The sequence below is a fragment of the Aythya fuligula genome, chromosome Z (assembly GCF_009819795.1).
Source record: "Aythya fuligula isolate bAytFul2 chromosome Z, bAytFul2.pri, whole genome shotgun sequence".
Taxonomy (NCBI): Eukaryota; Metazoa; Chordata; class Aves; order Anseriformes; family Anatidae; genus Aythya; species Aythya fuligula.
Window position 1 is genome coordinate 55,275,099 of NC_045593.1, and position 20,837 is coordinate 55,295,935.

Consider the following 20,837-nt stretch of genomic DNA (forward strand, 5'->3'; position numbering starts at 1 on the left):
AGAGCACTGGAGGTGTTCTGTTAATGATATGTGTGACTGTCAGCATGAATTTTCTTTCCATCCTCAACAGCCAACATTTCATACATTAGAAACAAGTTAACAGAAAGGTGATATTCTGGCAAAAAACAATAACAATAATAATAATAAAGTCTGTTAACATATTTACTGATAAAACATTCCAGCCACTGCACTGGTAAGAGCTAAGAAGATGATAGTTTATTTTCTTATATGCAATATTCAGGATCATAAAACTGCAGAGAGATGTCTGTCAAATCTGAGAAGTAAATTTCACAACCGCACTAAACAAAAATGATAAACCATAAAGAGATTGAAAACAATAAAATGCTGTAAATCTTACAGTCATGAATGTATCATTTAACTTATTAACAATATTTAAAAGTTCACAAATACATAGTAACACATTGACACTACTGTTAACTTGTAATAAATGCATTGTGCACTTGAATTCTTGTCTATTATTTGTAGCAGATGATGACAGAATTACGCGTGGAATTAGTCTAGGAAATAAGTAACAGAGCTCAATATGTATACTATTCAGTAGCTACAATTACTAACATCAGTAATAATTATCTCCTAAAATTAATTTTATCCCCATCAGTGTATGTTAGCACATAAAAGTACACTTCTCTCTTTTGAGTTAAATTACTTAGCAGAATTACTGGTAATATTCACTTTTAAGTTACCTTTCTGCTCTTTGTGTTTATCTTTGAAATCCTTATGTAAAATCCTTTGAAACAGCTTCTATGAAGTTTGGAGCAGACATGAGTATTGTAAATGTGCAAATGATGGCAAAAAGGGTAAATGCAACCAGGCATAATCTGTCTATAACTGCAGCTGCAAACTTCCACTCGCTGCAGATTTCTTCACCCTCGTCTTGCTTCCTGAAGCGTGTTGCTATGAACTGAACTTCCTCCAGGATCTTCACAATCACTGGGATAGTATCCATTAAAGCTTTCTTTTGAACAAGCTCATTGTCTTCTGGCAAGGGGCAAGAGATCTTTCCACTCTTGCTACCGAGGTCATTGTTCTGGGGGCAGCATGGATTCTCCATTGCATGGTAGCTGTAGATCATGTTGCCATTGCTGGACTGGTGCCCAGGCAGGGTGTTCATCTCCACGCTCTTCACGCTTGGATGGTGCTTGGGGTAGCTATATTTGCAAGAGAGGGGCTTTAGGTTTTCTCCAGGTTTTTTCATACGTAAAAACCACGCACACCAATTCAGCAGAATGACACGGACCTGAAAGAAAGTGGTCATGATATAAATAAATGGAAATTTAGTGCAATTTAACAGGTTTTGAAACACTCAGTGACTGTTATAGTCAGTCTGTATGTTCTGCTAGAATGACTGGCTGCTGTTTCTAAAGAAAAACAGAAAATAAGTTAGACTGGGCAGTTCAAGTCCTAATGCTTTTGTTGGCTGCTGTTGTCTCCCCATAATCATGTGTACAATTGCTTGAAGCATTGTGAGAATGCTCTAACCTGCACATGGCAGACTGTGGAGTGTACATTTCTTGTAAAGGTCATCAGTTGAGACAAATGCGGAGAGTGCATCCATCTCTTTTTCTTTGTGAAACGATCTTCTGGTGTCCTGCCTGAAATCTGAGCCTCCTATAATTCCTGTATTCGACATCATTTGTTGTGAACTAAATCAGTAGATCTTGTAATTGTGAAGTCCTGCAAGCAGTATGTATACAAAATGGACATTTGCATGGTGCTCATGAGTTACTCCAGGGAGAGAGAGGACCTCTGTAATGACTTTGTCATTCTGGCTGCAAGTCCAATAATCTGCTGTTTGGGAAAAAACAAAAGTGATCACTGGTTTTGGGAAGAACAGGACTCTTTCTGCATTTCTAGTTGCAGTCATGTCAGCCACACATAGCTCAGCACCACCCTTTGCCACCGTGGTTGTTTTAGATAGAGGCTGAGTTGTCTCCTACGTTTTGCACAGTGAAGATACAGGGATGCGGAAATTGCAGCAAGCACGTCAAGTTGCTGCTGTAATTACAAGCATAATTTCAGAAAGGAGAAAGCATTAATTACCACAGTTGGGAATAATGCTAATAAAACCCCCAAGCAATAGAAAGTGGAAGATGGTTACACAACTTTGAAATTCTACAGTAAGTGTTCTTGTGGTTTGCAGTCTCGTACTGTTTTCTGTGATCCTTCCTGCTTCTCTCCTATTAATGAATCATTTACTCTTCATCATGAAGAATATTTCCTGTGTTTCAAATTACTGTTTTTTTTGTTTGTTTGTTTGTTTGTTTGTTTGTCTGTTTTTCCCAAGGGCTTTAACTGTTTCATTTATTTCCTCCGTGGTCAGCACAGACAAACAGAAAACAGTAATGTAGCAGCTTAAAAAAATCTGTCCTCAATTTAATTGAACTTACTTAATTATAACGTCCTCTGACAGCCTTTAGACAGAAAATGAAACATCATTGAATAAAATAAGGTCTTAATTACTAACAGTATTTTAACAGTGTTTGTGGCAAGGGGGAGAAAGACAAATTTATTCTTCAGTACCATGAAATTCCAGAATACTGCACCAGGCGAACTTTCTTATTAGAAAATGTTAATAAGTCTCTTAGCTCTGGAAGGAGACGTGAGGTAAAAAGCTTTTTTCTATGTGAATGTTACTTTTCCTTTCAAGACAAAGTGTTTGCTCCCTAGGGAAATTAGATTTATAAATATAGCCAAGCCCATTTCCCATAGAAAAATAAATATGTGCAAGAAAGCAACACAGCTTTTAATTTGCTTGAACTTCAAAATGCAATATTTCTTTGAAAACAGAGATGCTCAGGCATCAAAATGGTCTGTCATGCCAATTAACTCAGGAGACAGACACGGCACAGGAACTATCAGAAAACAGCCAGGATTTGATGGTATGAGCCTACATTCTCATCTGCACTGTCATTTATGGGTGTCTGTGGAGGAATGGCACAGGTATGCCACCTTCAGTAGTTAGCAGCCTGCCACTGTTGCAACCTTGCCACCACCACACCCTTTCTGCTCTCTGTGCTCTCTGTCCTATACCTCTCACCTATCCAATCGTTTTGCTTGCCAGCAGAGGTGGGTTGGTGGAGCTGAACCTCACACTTGATATTATCCACTCTCAGATTGTCAGCAAGCTGGACTTTGCCTCACGCTATTTCAGCAGATGTTTTAAAAAGTGCCACGTTGCCATGAGATCCCACTTCTGAGCTGAGTAACCAGCAAATACCACGACTGAACACCTCGGATTTAAGCTTCTCTCTCGGAAAGATGCAGGCTCTAGTAAATCATCTAAGATTAATAGACAGAATGGCACAATTCTCAACTGTGGAGTAAGGGAAAAAGCAAGAACTTGCAGAGAGCTTAAAAACTAACACTCATATCTCCTCCCTCCTCTGGCCCAAAGGCCAAACACCAAGCCCTTGAGAGACAGGCAGGGAAAAGAAACTGCTCAGTTGTGAAAAGTTTAGAAAGCAGATGTTTCAGCAGTGCAGTTGGCTAGGTTTGACGCTGCTTCCACACAAACCCAGTGCCTTCCCCTGGAACTTACCCCAGCACTAATTGCATCGGAGCAGGAGGTGAAAATAATTGTGTAATGTTATCCAGTCAACTAGGGCGAGAGCTCTGCAGTACACTGGTGTCTGGCTTTGTGAGGAGGAGGAGAGTGTGGGGAGAAAGTAGCTGGTAGGGGAATCTGATGAAACTGGAATTGCAGAGGAAAAAAAACAGTATTTCCTACTTTCTGCAGACAGATGTATTATATCCCATTTTTTTTCACTGAGCAAAAGTCTGTAAAGCTGTCTGGGACAGAAAAATGTAACATGCCTTGAAAGAGGGGGGACAGGAAAAAATGAAAAATGGAGAATATGCCATGAATCCTAGTAACTGAGACTTGGGCATGTATTGCAGAGGACTAATGCCCAATTTTGTGGAATTAGGCTCTTCCCCGCATACCTGTCATTTTTTTTCTCTTGAGATCCCTTAGCCCTGTCAACTTGCCTGTTCTGCATATTCCATAGTCTTATCATCTGCTCTTTGCAGCGGTCCATTAAAGAGTTTTTGCTTCATAATTGTTTTTTGTTTGGTTGGTTTTATTGTTTCTATTTTGTTTGTTTGTTTGTTTGTTTGTTTGTTTTGTTTGTTTGTTTGTTTGTTTTAATGCATGCCAGTTCACCAGTTCAGCAGTCAGGGCACTGAACCATGTTCATCAGGAGTGTTAATTCTTTATACTCAGTGTTTCCAGATGAGAGGGTGGACCTCAGCAGCTCTGTGGCAAGACCCCAGACTACTCAACCAGGTCTTCTTTTATCTGCAGTTTTGATTCTTTCATCCTTTGGTCCAGATGTTGTCAGGCACAGACCAGGTGGTAGTCACAAAGCTTAGCAGCAGGTCTCTGGTGGGCTCATGAGTCCCACACAACATGCTTCAAAACATAGATCTAGAGTCCTCCATTCCCTCTCTTCTCACATCCCAGCCCCTGTATTCCCAGACTGGTTTCAAGAGTCTGGTTAGGTCTAATGCCAAAATGGCCAGGCCTAATGCCCAAACTGGCCAAATTAGTAGAAGCTCCCGTCTTCGTCAGCTGTGTTAGCACAGGAGGTTGCCATGGGACTTTGCAGCACTGTTCTCTAAGGTTTGTGCTCTCTCATGAGAACCTCTCAGAAGAGTCCTGAATCATCATTTCCTCCAAAATCTGAGCACCATATGACAGTTTCCTCAGCAAAATAACTGAGGAGGCCTGAGAGGATCTCCTGCCATTCTGTGAAAGAGAGAAAGAACTGACTTGGAAGGCCTTGTGAGCATATTTAATATGAGCCATTTTGTCCAGGCTCCTCAAAAAGCAAGAGGAATAATAAAATTGCTCGTGGGAGCTGTTAAGCTGCTACATACTCTGTCTAGGCAGGTATCTGAAACATGTTTACCCAAATTTTTGCCCTCAAGTCTTGCTTGCATGGAGGTTTATCCACAATTCACATGCTCTGGTGTCTTGAAAGTAAAATGATCTTCAAAGATATGGCACCTTAAGAAATAATTATTAGTAGACTTATTACTCTTGGACTTCCTTTCATTTATTTATTTTTTAATTTGCACTGATGTTGCAGTTTATTTTTAGAGAAGTCAAATTAGAAAACATTTCTGTTCTCAGGCTGACATTGGTAGGCTTATGACATTTAACATTGTGTCAGGATAATTGTCTAGCATGACAAATGTGGTGAATGAGGTACTAGAGGATGCTGTAGGAGCAGACGTTTGCAAAACCAAGGTAGGCAGATGACTATTTGTATCTGCTTATGCCTTCATTGCTTTTCTTTTTGCAATAGCAAAGCATAACTTTCTTATTCTGAAACCTATTCTAAGGGAAATGAGAGAGGAAAAAAAAAACAACATACTTTTGTTTTAACTGGAAAATCTAAAATAAAGTCATTCCTCCTGAAAGGCATCTGGGACAGGTGCCTGACCTCAGTGGGAAAACAGAGTCTTCTGCTGCAGAGAAAAGAGGGTCCACATGTGAGCTGAACTGAGAAGTGATCAGATGGAAACAGACAGAATTAATTTTCCACTTGGAGCAGTAGACATGCTTCAGCAAAGGGCAGATAACTGAGCCAGTGATGTCCAGGGATCTCCTTGATGCCAGAGCGAGCCCAGCCTTTCTGTTTTTGCTGATGGTGCATTAGGAGCCATATCCAAGCTGTGAGAAGCATTGCTGTGCTCTGTGTTCAGTAATGAGTTGTTGGTGTTCCAGGTTTTCCAGCAGCTCTGGGAGCCAGCTCATAACTGGGGCAGTTGCAAGAGAAGATAAGCAAATTGGCCTCACCTCCTGCCTTTGTTCTGGGGGATTACAGCTCTGATGTTAAATTCAGTGAGAATCTGTGAGGGAGCAGAGCAGACAAACTGCCCAGCAGAGACCAGTCAGTGTTTGCTGGTGCTTTGTAATGCCACATTTTATTGGTGTCTGCTGCATAAGAAATCAAAGGTGCTGCCCATGGGGTTGGTGCTTACAAAGCAGGTGCTGAGAGAGATTACTCTTACCTACCCCTGTTTAAAGTTTAAATTAAAAATAAATAAATAAATAAATAACAGATGCTATTTTTAATGGAAACCCCAATTTAGTATGTTTGTTCTTCCACCCCAACAGCAAAAGTAACAGTGTAAAACAGTGTCCATATTGACACTTAGGGTTAATGAGGAACAACGTCTGCCCCTCATCAGTTTGCCACAACATTTAAATTTTTCCATCAGTAGGTTGTTGAATATTTACCACCAGAGGTACTTACCCATCTGGGCATCTTTCCGGCTTGTGGGTCATGATGGTGAAACTGCAGAACCAGCACCGTTACAACCACAGACAGACCAACGATGACCATGATGCTAGCGAAATACTGAGCTGCAAGTAGAAGGAGGATTTGGTTAGGAGGAAAAAAAAATAAAATAAAATAAAAAAATATTCCTTGCCCAGGCCCTGAGAGCTACATTTGAGAAGCACTGCATCTTATCCAAACACCCTCTTCTCTGATCTTCAACATTGGAGCATCTGAGGCCTCTGAGGTTTTCAGTCTACCTGCTCAGTTCCCTCCTCTCCACCAAGAAAGGCCAGAACCAGTGAAAGGCTTGTGTTGGTGAGTTTTTGTTCCCAGAGAGGAATGTACAGCTCTATGCCAGGGACCTGCTCCCTGTCTGCTGCCAGGACAGCAAGGTGCCTGCAGAGCTGACCGGAACACCTTCATGCCATCATTGCTCACAAGGGGTTAGGTGCATTTTTTCAACATCCTCCTCAGCCCTTAGGGCCACCTTCTAAGTGCTAAATTTAAACCTTCCATGCAGGAAAGAAAAGATCTTGAAAGCCAGAACTGGGACCTGAAACTGAGTCTCCTCAGTGTCAGTAGAGCCTCCTCATTCCAGCAGTGGGGTTGATGCACCAGAGCATACAGAAGAATTATCCACAGGGCTAATGACATTTGAAGGCATCTGTGTCAAAACACCAGGGACCATTATAGCTGGGTGACAGGGAGAGATGTGGGAGAGAATGTGACACCACCACCACAGGCTGCAGCCTCCTTCCATCATCAGCCCTCCCTCCTGCAGCTTGCAGAAAAAAAATTAGAATCTAATTAAGACTCTGAGGCAAGTTTTTCTATCTCGATTTCTTAATGCTGCATCCCACTGCCTCAGCAGGAAAAACAAATTTAAAAAAAATCTTGTTCATAATAATGAGGTTCTGAAACCTTTCTGAAACCAACGCTGCTCTTGCTTCAAGAGGCAGTTGTGGGTTTCTGAGACAAGATGAATTTCACAGCTGTATGCTCCTGAGAGTGAGGTGAATTGAGAGGTCTTTGCTGCACCTACTCGTAAGAGAACAGACCCAACAGCCAGGCAGAAGAACAGTGTGAGGAATGTTTTAACAATTTGTGTCCATAAAGAACAATTCTGTTTGAATCCTGTCTGCCTCTGGGCCCTGCACTGGCAATTTAATTCTTGAACCACAGATGCAGTGTGTCCCAGTCTCCCCCTCATTCTAGTCAATTTATCAAGTCTTCAGAAAATACTCCTTACATTTATGAACCTGTTTGCTTTTGTTATTCTGGACTTCTATTTCTAACAGTTACAGTTTTTTTTTTCCTGTCTTCTTCGAGATTAACTTAACACTGCTATAGATGTGTCTGTGAATGGCTGGGGAAGAATGTTTTAATTACTCGTGAAGCATCAAATAAGAAAGCTGTTTGTGTTTGATGTCTGGGAGTTTCAGAACAACTGATAACAACTAGTGACTGTTATGGGATACTATGCGGATCTTTGGTATCTGGTTAGGGGGGGCCGAGAGATAAAGAGGAAGGAGAAAGAAGCTGAAGGATGGCTGGGAGACAAGACTTGAAGAGAATGTTCTATAAACTTGGCATGATGCCAAGTAAGTAGAAAGGGGGAGAGGAAGACTACGAGCCTTCAGCATGAAAGACCCCAAACTCAGGGTTGAAAGGAGATGTCTGATTTGATTCCAGCTTGCCCCTTACAAGAGAAGTGTTGGTATCACTGTTTTAATTACTGCCATAAATCACTAAATACTACAGTAAATTCCATAAAATTTGGTGCCTTCAATAAGACTGTGTGGCCTGAAGTGATCCACTTAAAGGGCTTTGGCTTGGATTTTTTTCACAGAATCTTACAAAATTACCTGCCCTGTTGAATTTGAAAAGTACTTGGTATTACCTGACACTATCAAGGTCCAAGCCAATGATTAGGATAGGAAATCAGTCTTAACTTTGTGTGCTGTAAACCCAGCAACTGAGGTCAGGAACTTGCTGTAGATATCTACTAGTAAACAAGGAAAGCTGTTTTTTCAGGAACAGATTGGGAATTGTAGGGGACTCATGGAACCATAAAGAAAGGTGTTTTTTGCTTTTGCCTAATGATAGACAAAAGAAAATAGATAAGAAATGGCTGGGTGAGCACCATCCAGTATTTGTCAGGTAGGTTCAATTCAAGGCACAGTTAAGTTTTCAGTTGGAAAGTAAGGATGGAGGGAATAGGGAATTGTACTTCAGCCCAGTTACCAGGGTCAGGCAATGAAAAGTCACAAGAGAATCTGTGAGATGAAAATTGGCAAAATTGGCATGGGTAAACCCATGCACTCCAGGTGCTGAGTTCATCTCAGGGGAAGAAAGCCCCAAATCCATGGAGAAGCCCAGACTTGAATTTTGCCAGCCCGAAAGAACCAGCAGTGAAAGGGGTCAAAGGAAGTAGCAGTGGGTGGCACGCTTTGCATGTTAGCCTTTCACAGCTCCAGTATGCAACATGATAAATGATGTCTCCTGCTCTTCTGTGGCAAGGCAAGGTAGACCTAAGAGTCATTGTTCACAAAGAAATTGCTAGATCCCCACGTCTATCTTTGATCAAAATAAGATTTCAACTACAATCCAAATCTTGTACTGGGACAGAGATGCAGGTAGAGATGACCAGGACCAAGCTGGGCCTGGGTTCAGTGACGGTTCACGTAGAAGGGAAGGAAAGACCCCAGGACTCAGTGTTAAATTCTGCAAGGCAAACAGATGCCGACTTGGTAAAAACATGTGTACCCACTCAGCATTTCCTGATCTTCCCTTCCAGGGTTTGATCTTACAGCCTTCTATTTCCCTGCTGAAAAATGTGGTCCTTCTGCAATAGTCAGGAAAACTGGTGAGTAAGACTCCCATGCCATCTCCCATGCACCTCCCCAAAAGCATTGCTTAATGGTTTGAGAATTCTCCAGCCTGCTGACTTGGCATCTCTGCCCCTGGCAGGTTTTAGCCGTCACAACAGATGGATCAACCCCATCACCTGGTGAAAGCAACAAGGACTGATGTCCCATTTCACACCTAGCACACCCTCTGCTTTGACTGTGACTTTCTCACTTTTCTTAAGCCACCCTATGAGGAGAGGAGCAGGCTGCAGCTGCCCCACACTTGGCCCAAATTAGCCCAAATTAATGAACTCTACTCCTGGGGCACCACTGATGTTGCTGAGCACTGCCACCAAAACAGAGATTCTCTCCCATGAAATGCGGCACAGGAAACAAGTGACACTTACGGGCTTAGGGCTTTGAAGCTGCTGCTTTCACCAAGCCCTACCCTCATGTGTGCCTGTTGGCAGGACTAAATCTGAATCTGATTTCACAAAAGCTCATCCCCTCTCACTGAAACAGCAGAAGGGAAGTGCTCAATCTCTCTCACTAAGCATCTCTCTGTATCCTTCTTAAGAGCTCCTGCTTACTGAGATCTTCCCTCATAAAAATGGGTCATGCTAGGGGCTTTAACAAATCACCTCCCAGTGGGTAGTGTCAGCCCTTGGATGAACAAAGAGCAACCCCAGACCAGGGTGCATTAGCAAGAGCATGGGACCAAGTGCTGTGCATCAGCTGCTCTGAGGCACATCTGGGAAATGACTGACCCGTTCTAGAAGGCAACTGCTTCATCTACACTCCCTGCCCTGGACAGCTGCCACAGTCCAGGAAAGGGAGAGATCCGCATTTCCAGCCCCACCAGATACCTGCCTTATACAGCAACATCGCCCAGGAATACCAACGCCTGCTAGATGCTCTCCATTGATTTCAGAGCTGCATGCCACTCTCTTTAGCAATTACATGTGAAAAGGAAAGCTGTTTAAGATTGTTGGCTGATGTCTTCCAAGCATGAAATATTTGCTCTCCTACAGCTGATATTATTCCCTTTGCCAAAGGAGGCGTGATGTAACACGCTACCTGGACAGCTGTTCTAACATCTGGGAGTTGTCAGCCTCCATCTCAGCACAGTCAGAAGAAGATCAGGTGCTGCTGTCATAGCAAATACAGATCTAATATAGCCACAGAGACCCAGAAGCTCTCTAAAATATCAGTGACAACAGCTATTTGTTCTTACAGACATCCTCTGACATTGCCTATATCAAAAGGATGGCACTGACTTGCAATTCATAACTCAAGGAGCTTCCAGCATGATTTATGGACCCTCTGTGCCCTTATTTGATGTCAGGAAAGCACCTTAGGATTATTTCAGAAATTATTTGGATCTGATGCTTGAGTGGAACTGGATTAAGTTTAAGGGCTGATTAGGAGCAGGGTAAATAAAACAGAAACCCTGAGGGGTGAAATGATTCCAGATGGATGCTTCACTTTGTTGATTTTATCACTGAACACTGATTCAGAAAGCAGTATATTACCCAGATTTATTAACACAGCTAATCATAGGAAAGGCAGAGCTTCTCCATTGTGGCCAGTTACAGTCTTGCTGTTACTATGGAAGAGGGGGAACAAAAAAAGAGTGTCATGATCAAGTATTTACAATGATGAGGTTGGATACCTGCCACTGCCTTTCCTGTTCATGTTCCTTCTTTGCTGCAAGCACCAGTTTGTGCATCTGAAGTGCAGGACTGGTTCAGAGCTTCTGTAAGTCAGGTCATTTCAATCATTTAGCACTGAGCACTTCTGGTGAACTCTCACAAAATGGCAGAAAAATCCCAGAAAGTATGCACAGAATGAGATACACGCTGCTCTTCCCTCTGGAATGGCTCCAGGTTAATAAACTGACGCCTGTGGAGGGTGCAGGAAACCCCAGATGCCAACACAAGGACTTCCAGCCGTCCTCCTTATGTCATGGAGCAGGACTGGTGCAGGTCTGGACTGTCGCAGTCTGCAGCAGGTGATGGCTGTACATGGGCAGAGCTTCTTGGAGACAAGGGAAATCAGAAGGTGGAGGACCGACTGCCTTGCTGCCTGACTTACTGTTGCACACGGACGGTAAAGAGACAAGGAAGATGACAAGAGCAAGAAAAAGTTGTCTGTCATTACCATTTGCTGTAGCTGGGACACCTTGTGTTAATCCATTAGGTCTCACTGGCAGTAGAAGGCAAAAAAAAATTGTTACTGGTGCCTCACAAACATGAAATGTATTAAAGGACTGAGAGACTTCAGGATTAGACCCCATCTTGACCTTCTGATTATGGTATTTGTAGAGGGCATGGATTTTCTATCTCTTTTTCCTCCCACGTGCTGCTGAATAATAGAAGCAAGTGTTTGAGGAATAAAACTGTTCTTTCTTTTTTTTTTTTTTTTTTTTTTTTCTCTTTTAAACAATGTGCATCCAAGACTCATGGATTTCTGCAAAGCACCATTGATCACCATAAAAAAATGCTGCAAATAAGAATTTCTGTAGGGTGGAAGAGGTTGGGAGGAGACCTGGCATCAGCAGGTCACCAGGAAGGACCATGAAAAGGGAAGGAGAAAAGTATTCCACAAAACTGGAAAGAGACAGAGAAAAATGAAAGGGCAGCAGCTGAAGACATGCAGGCAGGTAAGAGAAGATGCAATAGATTAATCTCATTTTCTCTCTCTAGTCAGTACCATTAATAACATTTTATGCTCATAGCTTAAACAATCTGTAACTCCTGGAGGTGGCAAAGCACCACACTGCTTCCTTGTCTTAGCAATTTGCAGTCTCATTTGCTGTATGACTAACTGCAAGAAATCACCCTAAGCATCTGCTGCACACATACTTACCCACAGCTTACAACCTTGATTTGTACTGAGATAACATTGGTAAGATAATGAACGGCAAGGAGCAGAGGAGGCTGAAAACAGGTCAGCACAGTAGAGCCCTGAGCTGCAAATTTAAGTGCTGTGGATTTAGAATAAGCAAGCAGATGAAGAAGACAGAGGAAAATCCAGTTATGCTGTCTGGAGACAAGGGTAACTTGAGGGGTTTTGTGCAGCATTTGACACATCCAGCCAAGGTGTCAGGCATCATGTGGAGGTTTGTACTGGGTCTGGCTGGGATGTTAACTTTCCCGGCAGCAGCCCATTCAGTGCCGTACTCTGTACTTGTAGCTGGAACAGCAGTGTTATCACACCAGTGTTGTGTCTACTGCTGAGCAGCAGTGGCACAGCATTGGGCCTTTCTCTAACCCTCCTAGGGGGTGGGCAAAAAAGTGAGGAGAGAAACATCACTAGGGCAGCTGACCTAAACCAATCAAAGGGATATTCCATACCATGTGGTGTCACACTCAGCAATAAAAGGTGGAAACAGGAAGAAGAGGGGAGGGGTGGGCTCTCGTTGAGAAGACGTCGGTCCTCCTCTCGAACACCGGCTGCGTGCGTTGAGGCCTTGCTTCAAGGACGTGGTCAATCATCGCTCATTTGTGGGAAGTAGAGAGTAATTTCTTTCCTCTGCACTTCCATATAGCTTTCATTTATTTTGTTTGTTTGTTTTCCTCCCTTTTTCCCCTTTTCCCTTTTACTTCCCCTTAGTTAAATTGTTTAGTTCATGGTAGTCTTTATTTAATTATTATAATTATTTCCCTTTAATTAAATTATCCTTATCTCAACCCGTGAGTTGTTCTTTGCTTTACTTCTCCCCCTCCTCATCTAAAGGAGGGGGAGTGAGAGAGCGGTTGTGGGGTTTAGCTGCCCAGCACGGTAAAACCACCACAAGGTTGATCGTAGGAAGTGACAGTTCCTTACATTTACAAGCCCCACTGTCCACTTCCAAATGCGCTCTGCACATGTTATCTTTCAGGTGTTTCATGTGTAAGAATCCTTGTAGAGAAAACACAAATTTGGTTGTGTTATTCTGGAGGTAGAAATAGTGATTTGCAGTGTTTTGGAGACATTTGGCTGTGGGGGAAAAAAATCTGACATGATCGAGGACTTCTCCACAACAGGATGTTCTCTGACTGGTTTCAGAACATTTCACCTGAGGATTTCGCTTTTGGGCAACCTGATCTGACATCCTCAGAGCAGTGGCTAGGCTGGAGGAAGAGCAGCAGTCTCACAGTTTCTTGCAGATTTGGACTCAAGCTAAAGCTGTCCTACTGTGAGTGCCTCTAGTGCTGTGAGTGCTCTGCATAACTGTCCTGCTCTGCCACCCAGGACCTGACCTCAGGGACTCTTGGTCTGCTGTGAGCTGTGGACCAACAGGAGAGTAAACTGCCAGATTAATTGCAAAGTGATCATTTTAGGGTATGTTTCTCCACTACATTGCAGACATCTGTCTTTCTGAAAGACTGGTTAGTATTCGTGGTAACTAAACATTACATTAGAAGCTAAAAATTTCTATGGTGTTTAGTTTACAAGTCCAAACCAGAAGCTTAAACTGAGACACTGATTTTTGAAGACATGCCTACAGCAGCACAAGATTAATGAGATTCTGGTCACAGCTTTACCAGGTACTGCTGGATGTGTGTAGGCATGGTCAACAGCTGTGACATCTTAAGGAGGCTCTACTCAAAGGAGAGTCATGAAGGGACACAGTTACAGTCAGGAATCTAACTTGCCATAAGTCTTGACACAGGGGGACTTGTTCCTCAGTGACTTCTTAATGCATGATTTACTAGTATTAATTACAAGGTTGCTTCCAAATGGGAAACACAGCCTAATGAAACAGAACAGAGATATAGAGACCGTAAGCAGGGAGGCAAAGAGCTCTTTAAAAAAGAGAATTCAGGCATATGTCTATTGCCAGAGGAAGGAACTGATCCTATCTTCAGAGATAGTCATAAAATATTATCAAAAATGGACTTGATTATCCAGCCCTGTTTACCTGAATAACTTTGTAGAGATAAAAAAAAAAAAAAAAACACTCCCAGTTTACATCTGAACGACTCAAATGTAGTTCTCAGATGAATTACCTAAGCCTTTACTTTCAGTGGATAGGACCTAAGCTAGTACAAAAGCTCTAATTTAAATAAGCGTATTTGCTTAATTTCAGTGTGGTCAGTGAACTGGGAAATCAGCACAGTGGGATGCACATCCATGTAGATATCCCTTCTTATATAATGCAGTAGGCTGGGTGCGATGGTAGGGGCATGAAATCCCTTTGAAATTACCAGCTTTTATTGTGTGAGACAAATCTATGCATAACTGCATAGGTTTTGAGAAGCAGAAAGAACAGTTGTATACGTGAGCTGTACCACACAGGCTTTAGGATTTTAGCCAGGGATCAGTACACTCAGACCAGCCATTTCAGACGTGCAACACATCTGGAGTACTTTGCATTTCTTTATGTTCCTTCCTGAAGTAATGGCATCCGTCTCTCTACTTACACAGATTCTTCATAAATATTTCCAAAGAGAGAAATCAAAAGTCAAACCATGTGTGCAGCCAGACGCAGTGCCCATGAGGAATGATTAAGCTACACCAGGGAGGGTAAGTTTAGGACACAGCTGCTGCTGTGTGGACGCGGTCTGAAAGTCTTTTAAGGAGCTACACTCCAGAGCTTTGAGTGCCAGGAGGGACCTCCAGGACCCAGAAGCGAAACAAGCCTTGTGTATAGAGTTGACTTGTGTTGGGCTCTGGCCAAACCATTGTGTTTGTAGATGTCCTGGGACTAAAATGTTCTTCATCCAAATGGCTGAGCTGGTTTCTGTTGCTAGGGGTAGTTAATTTTTTAAACAGAAACAGAGGCATCCTTGCTCTGGTTCCCAGGCTTCTTTCTTTGGCATCACAGATGACTTTGCAGAAGGGCAGCATTCAACTTTTGAATGGTTTCTGTGCCTTGCTTGGCACATACTCATGCTGCTGAAAATTGGGTTTTGGAAGTACTTTTTTTCCCCCAAACATGGATGCTCTCCTGGAGAAGGATGGGAGCAGATGTGTTTCTATTCAAGGAGTAACTAGCTTCTGATATGAATGCAAACCCCCAGGAAGGCTGGGAGAGAGCAGGGACCAAATGTCATCATCCAGACTACCCAGATAGAACATTTGGCAGGGAAATAGACTGAATCATTGTGGGAAAGAAAGTTCCAGTAAACACAACCCTGCAGTGCCATGGAGCATCAGGATTCTGGTGTTGGGAAGTGCTGAACAGCCTGCTGCTTATCCCTAGGCCAAGATTTGCTGCTTCCTCTTTGCAGAAAATAAATTTTCTTGTTTTTAATGTGTATTAACACAGCATTTAGAGGGCTGTATAGAGGGCGTCCATTGTGAGGGGAAGTTGAACATGACGAAGTAAGAGCAGCTTTATAAGCAGAGAAAGAAAGGGCACACACACCAAGGAACCAGGGAGCAGCTTCGTGCAGAGGTAGGAAAAAGCAAATGTCTTGCCCTGCCTGTCTCGCTGTGTCTATTTAGTGCTTTATTCACTGTAAATATAAGTTGAGGACACAAGGGAAGTGGCCTCAGCTAAGAAGAATCAGGCTGTAATTTCCACATTTCCTTTCAAATAGAACAACCCTAAGAAGCTAGTACTATTCTAAGTGTTGTATTAGAGCAGCATTCCTTTGTCTCCTCAACACAGACACTCTGAACAGCAGCCATGATAATTTCCAGCATTATTACCTACTATTATTTAAGTAGTTAAAGCTGTGGTCAGATGGTGGGGAAAAGTAAGATGTACAGCATGTTTGGGTTTAGTGTTTTTACGCTAGGGAAGGCCAGAAGTGTTCGGCCATGTCCAGGTAGCAGTGAATGAATGGCTGTTTAAAAAATAAAAATAAAAAAAAAATCCTAGGAATATAATGCAGATTTTCCAAAGCACGTGGGGTTTCCCACATAAAGACCAGCAACAGTGGCTTTTCTGTAGACTAGCAATGGATTTTTTCAGCTGTCAGTGACCTTGAGAAGAGGATAGAAGGTGTGCTCTTTATGGAGTCATTTAGGTTGGACAAGACCCTTAAGATGATCAAGTTAGGTTGATAACATCAACCTAACACTGCCACTACTAAACCATGTCCCCAAGTGCCTTGTGCTCATATCTCTTAAACATCTCCAGGGATGGTGACTCCACCACTTCACTGGGCACCCTTTTCCAATGCTTCAACACCCCTTCATGAAGAAATTCTTCCAGACATCCAAACTAAACCTCCCCTGGCACAACTTGATGCTGTTTCTTTGAGTCCTACCACTTGTCACCCGAGAAAGGAGACCAACACCCACCTCGCTACAACCTCCTTTTGGGTAGTTGTAGGGACTGATGAGGTCTCCCAGACTGGGGAAACAAGTGAATACCTACAAGGCTGAACTATTTGGAGGAAGGGCTGACTGAGCCAGCAGGCAATTCAGGCCAGAGATATTGGCAGCTCTGGCCCTAGGCACGCAGAGCCCATCAGGGGTCCAGAGGGCAGCTCTGGGAGATGGCACAGGCTGCATGGGGCTACACAGGGGCCAGCCATGTGCTGGGGCAGAGTGGGCATGGGATGAGGATCCAGGAGGCCTGGGGGGGATCCCTCCCTTCAGCAGCAGCCAGTCCTCATCTAGGTGCTCCTTTCTGGGGCCCTGGACAGGGCGGATGACGGCAGACTTTCAGACAATGATGCCTGAGTGGACCCCACCATGTGGAGGGTTGGTTTGCTTTTAGGCTGTTACAGGGGAGCATCAGATGAGAGTAGCCATGGGATTGTTTTAGGCACCCCTCATCTGGATACCCAAAGTCAGTCTCCAGTACCTTACAAAGTATTTGTTTGTTAGCATAATTATATTATAATGTTTCACAATGCAACATTTGTCTAATGAACAGATGAAAGAAACAGACTGCATTTGACCTACATGACAACTTTGAGATTCCAATATATTTAATATGCTCTAATTATTTAGGCATTAGGAAAAACTTGTAACAATATGCGCAGCCAATGAGGCAAATTTAGTATACTAGTTGTGAGAAGAGACCTCTTTATCACCTCCCTGTCTTTGTGATCTAAAAAGGATGAAAAGGTGTGGGAGGTCCTAATATAACTGAGACAACATTTACCTGGAGAAACAGACTGTTGCATAGTCACCCTCCTTCTCCACAGGTAGATCTAATTTTTTTCTCCTTGAAGTTAGATAATGAGATGTCTGAGTAAATGTTATTTTGGTATTTTTATGATACAATTCATACTAGGCTTTAATTTTACAATGATGAAGTGCACCTTCTGTCAGCACTTAGATATATTGTTGAATGTTTTGTTTATTTCAACTGCCTGGAATGTGTACCTTAGTCATGATTTATATGCAAATATTGACCTTAGCTCACAGGAGAGGATAATTTAACAATTTCTGAGTTTTTCTGACATGTTCATACTTCTTTCTTTTGCAAACCAGAACAGTTTTATTTTTCCTACCCTGCTATGAGGTCAGGAAGCTATGCTTTACCCAGTTTATCGGAGAGAAACTGAGTCCTCGTGAGATCAAGATAGAGTGATGATCCTATGGAAATAAAAGTAATAATACCTGTCTGGATCACTCAAATCAACTTCAGGATGGAAATGACTCAAATAGCCATACAGCAGGTGTTGTTAGCTGGGTCCTGCAGAACAGCAGAGTTCCAGCCTCATTTTCTCCTTTTTAAAGCCAGGTCCAAATTAAGCAAAAGGAGGATAAGGAGATAAAGGACTTCACTGCACTCTTAGTCCCAGTGAAAAAAGCAACTACTGGCTGCTTTGCCTGTGCCCACAGGATGACTGTCATCAGCTTCTCCTTCAGCAGGTGCTGGTAGTAACTCAGGCTCTGCAGCCAGATACACGTGCATCCAACAGAAAGACAACATGAAAACCTGTGCCTTCATTGATCACTACTTGCCACCCATCCTTCTACCTCTGCCATCCAGTTTAGCCATCACAGCTCTGCTGGGTTTCTTCCTCCTCAGCCCAAGAAAGATGGAGAGGCACCTGAATCTGCTGGCTGTCTGACCAGCCTCAAGGCAGTCCCTTCTGCCTCTGCTTCTCTGAAGGCAGAAGGGAGCTTCTTGCTGCATCTCCCTCTCATGCTGCTGCCAGTGACAATGCAGCTGGCTGAGGAATGTGCAGCACACGGAGGTGATTTTCCCTTCCTGTAGTTTATGTCACGTGCAGCCTCAGAAACAAGATGCCATCAAGTCTGTCTTTCTCACTTTTTCTGTTAAGATTCATAATATCCAGTCATTGTCTTTGTGTGCTAGTACCTTGATATGACAGCCCTGTAACAAACAAGCCATCTCTCCTCCCACACCAATTTACCTTGGAGAACAAAAGTGAATCCCTCACCTGACTTGTTATTTGACACTCCAGAAATAAAAAATAATAAATAAATAAAAATAATTACAACCCTCTGTCTTTCTTATATGACTTTGGGCAAATCATTTAGTCCTTCATAGTGTTTTCACTCCTTGTCTGAAAAAAATGGGAAAATGTCATTCCTTCCAGCTGTTTCTTTTTAATTCCCATCCATTGTGTGCTCTGTGTGCTCAACCTACTGATATGGAGCCTTCTGATACCACTACAGTGACAATGTGAGTAAAAATCTATGCTAACTCCACATAAGATTTTTTTTAGAGGTTTCCATAGCTATTTTCTAGCTCATAATAAGAATGTATATCTAGTATAAGTTTCTATTTCTTGTATTGTCTTCAGAGGTATTTGACATTGGTCAATGCCAGAAAGAGAATTGACTAGAAGGTTCCTGGTTTGGATTTTACAGGGCTATATCTAGCCTTAGAGATTTTAAGCCAGTTATGATTGTGGGTTTTTTGCTCTCAGTGTAGGCTGTGCAGTCCTACAAGTATTTCCCCCAGAGGGTGATCTCTTATCCATTTTGTGTCTGTGTTAACTTCTCTATCTGTAGGTTGAGTCTTGCTGTTCGGATGGTGGTGGTAATTTCTTGAGTCATTTGTGCAAGCCTCACCACTCTGTTCTTACCTTAATTCCTTGGTAAGGACAAGCTCCCCTGCAACAGCATAGCAATTTAACCCACACTGGTTATTTCAAAAGAGCAACTCATGGTACACCTATGGGGAGTTCTGTGTCTAGCTTGGGGGGATGACCACAAAGAGAAACTGAGACTTCAGTGAGGTTTAAAGGCTCATGACACACCTTTGCAGACTCCCTGTAGATCTGCATATGGTGGCAGGACTCTGTCCAATGTTCATTAGTCTTTTTTTATATTTAAGCAAAAAGATGAGTTTAATTTTCATCAGGTAGTTCCCAACAGTGCACAACAGGATGGATTGCAGGTGATGTGGAAGAGGAAAGAATTTTCTTCAGCCAGCAGCACTGACATCTTCAAATGGGCCCAGCTTCATCCAGAGAGCTGTCAGAGTAACTGTACCAGCAGACCCAATGATCCTAGCACCAGGGATGAGCAATATTCCTGTATCCCACACACACTCATGTACTGGTGGTGCTGTCCATTGTACTTTGCCTACCCAAACCTCCACATTGTGTATTGAGTCTTTGTCCCATGAATCACTCCAATTACCAGCTTATATGATACTTCCAGAGCCCTCTATCCCTCATACAGGCTCTCTCTGCATCTACTCAAACAGTTAAACCCAGACAGAGATTTACTCCTGGTGTCGCTGAAATGTGAAACTCTGGTAAGACAAAGAGTCAAACCTCCAACGGGCATTGAAGAACTCTTGGAAAGTGTTGTGCTTTATGCACAGAGAAGAGAAAATCAACCTACCTATTAGTGGGACTGAGTCAGAAGTTGCAGGCATGATCTCAGCCACAAGCAGCATGAACACAGTCAGGGAAAGCAGAACAGTGATACCTGCAGGGAGTGAACATGTAGGGGAAAGATGAGGAACATGATCGATGCAGCTCCTCCTCTGATGTCTTTGCTGTTAAAAACAACTTTGTCTTGATCTATGGCTAAGCCAAAACCATGACTTAGGGCTTCTTAGGGCAGGTGAGAGCTTCTACCAAGTGAGAACATCTTTCGATATACATTTATCTGCTCCCTTTCCACTTCTCAATTGCACCCAAACCTTTGCTGCTCTCAAAATAATAGATAAATCTTTGCAGGTCACTAAAATGGAGCTTGCAGAGCTCATGAAATACACCGTTCTTGCAAAACAGAGCTCATAAAAAAAACAGACACTTATTAAGGGCTAGGAGACACTTAAAGAGTTTTGGCTATTGCACGTTATATAACACCCTCCACAGAGATGCATGCCTGTTTCAAAAGGAGCTCATTGTCATCTTGTTCTCTCTGGAAAGGCTGTTTGCAAATCCTAACTGCCCTAAGCTGAGAAATTGCTTTTTATTTCGCATGTTTAATGTATGAACATTATATCCCATTTTTATGACAATATTGTACTTTAGCTCAGATAGTCCTTTTCCCTGCCTGCACACTGTTTTTCACAGGCAGCAGTCTTATCCCTCACAGCCCGTGTTTTGCTTCTTGTAAGACCGGCTGCTCAGTAGATCCCCGATGGTTTTAACAACCAAGTGCATTTGTATGATTTAAAGGTCTCTATCCTGATTGTATTTGTGCACAATTGACTCTAAAGGTCTCAGCTGGGTCACTCTTACATATTTACAGCTTCCCCTGTCTTTTCTTAGAATCACCATCCTGTCTGTATTGGTATGCATGACAGTAAAGCTTGTTTAGCTATTCCTTTGCTGTTGCTACTTTGCAT

At 42.7% G+C, this 20,837-nt stretch overlaps 1 protein-coding gene across 1 annotated transcript in view; it reads right to left on the reverse strand.

Annotated features, from left to right (window-relative positions):
• Positions 1-430: 430 nt before the first annotated feature.
• Positions 431-20,837, reverse strand: part of LOC116500796 (neuronal acetylcholine receptor subunit alpha-7-like) — a 59,536-nt gene continuing 39,129 nt past the window's right edge. The window contains exons 8-10 of the mRNA XM_032206047.1: positions 19,880-19,966; positions 6,285-6,394; positions 431-1,258 (exon numbers count right to left, since the gene is read on the reverse strand). Coding sequence (XP_032061938.1) covers positions 737-1,258; positions 6,285-6,394; positions 19,880-19,966 — 719 coding nt within the window. The 3' untranslated portion in view covers positions 431-736. The remainder of the gene's footprint in view (positions 1,259-6,284; positions 6,395-19,879; positions 19,967-20,837) is intronic.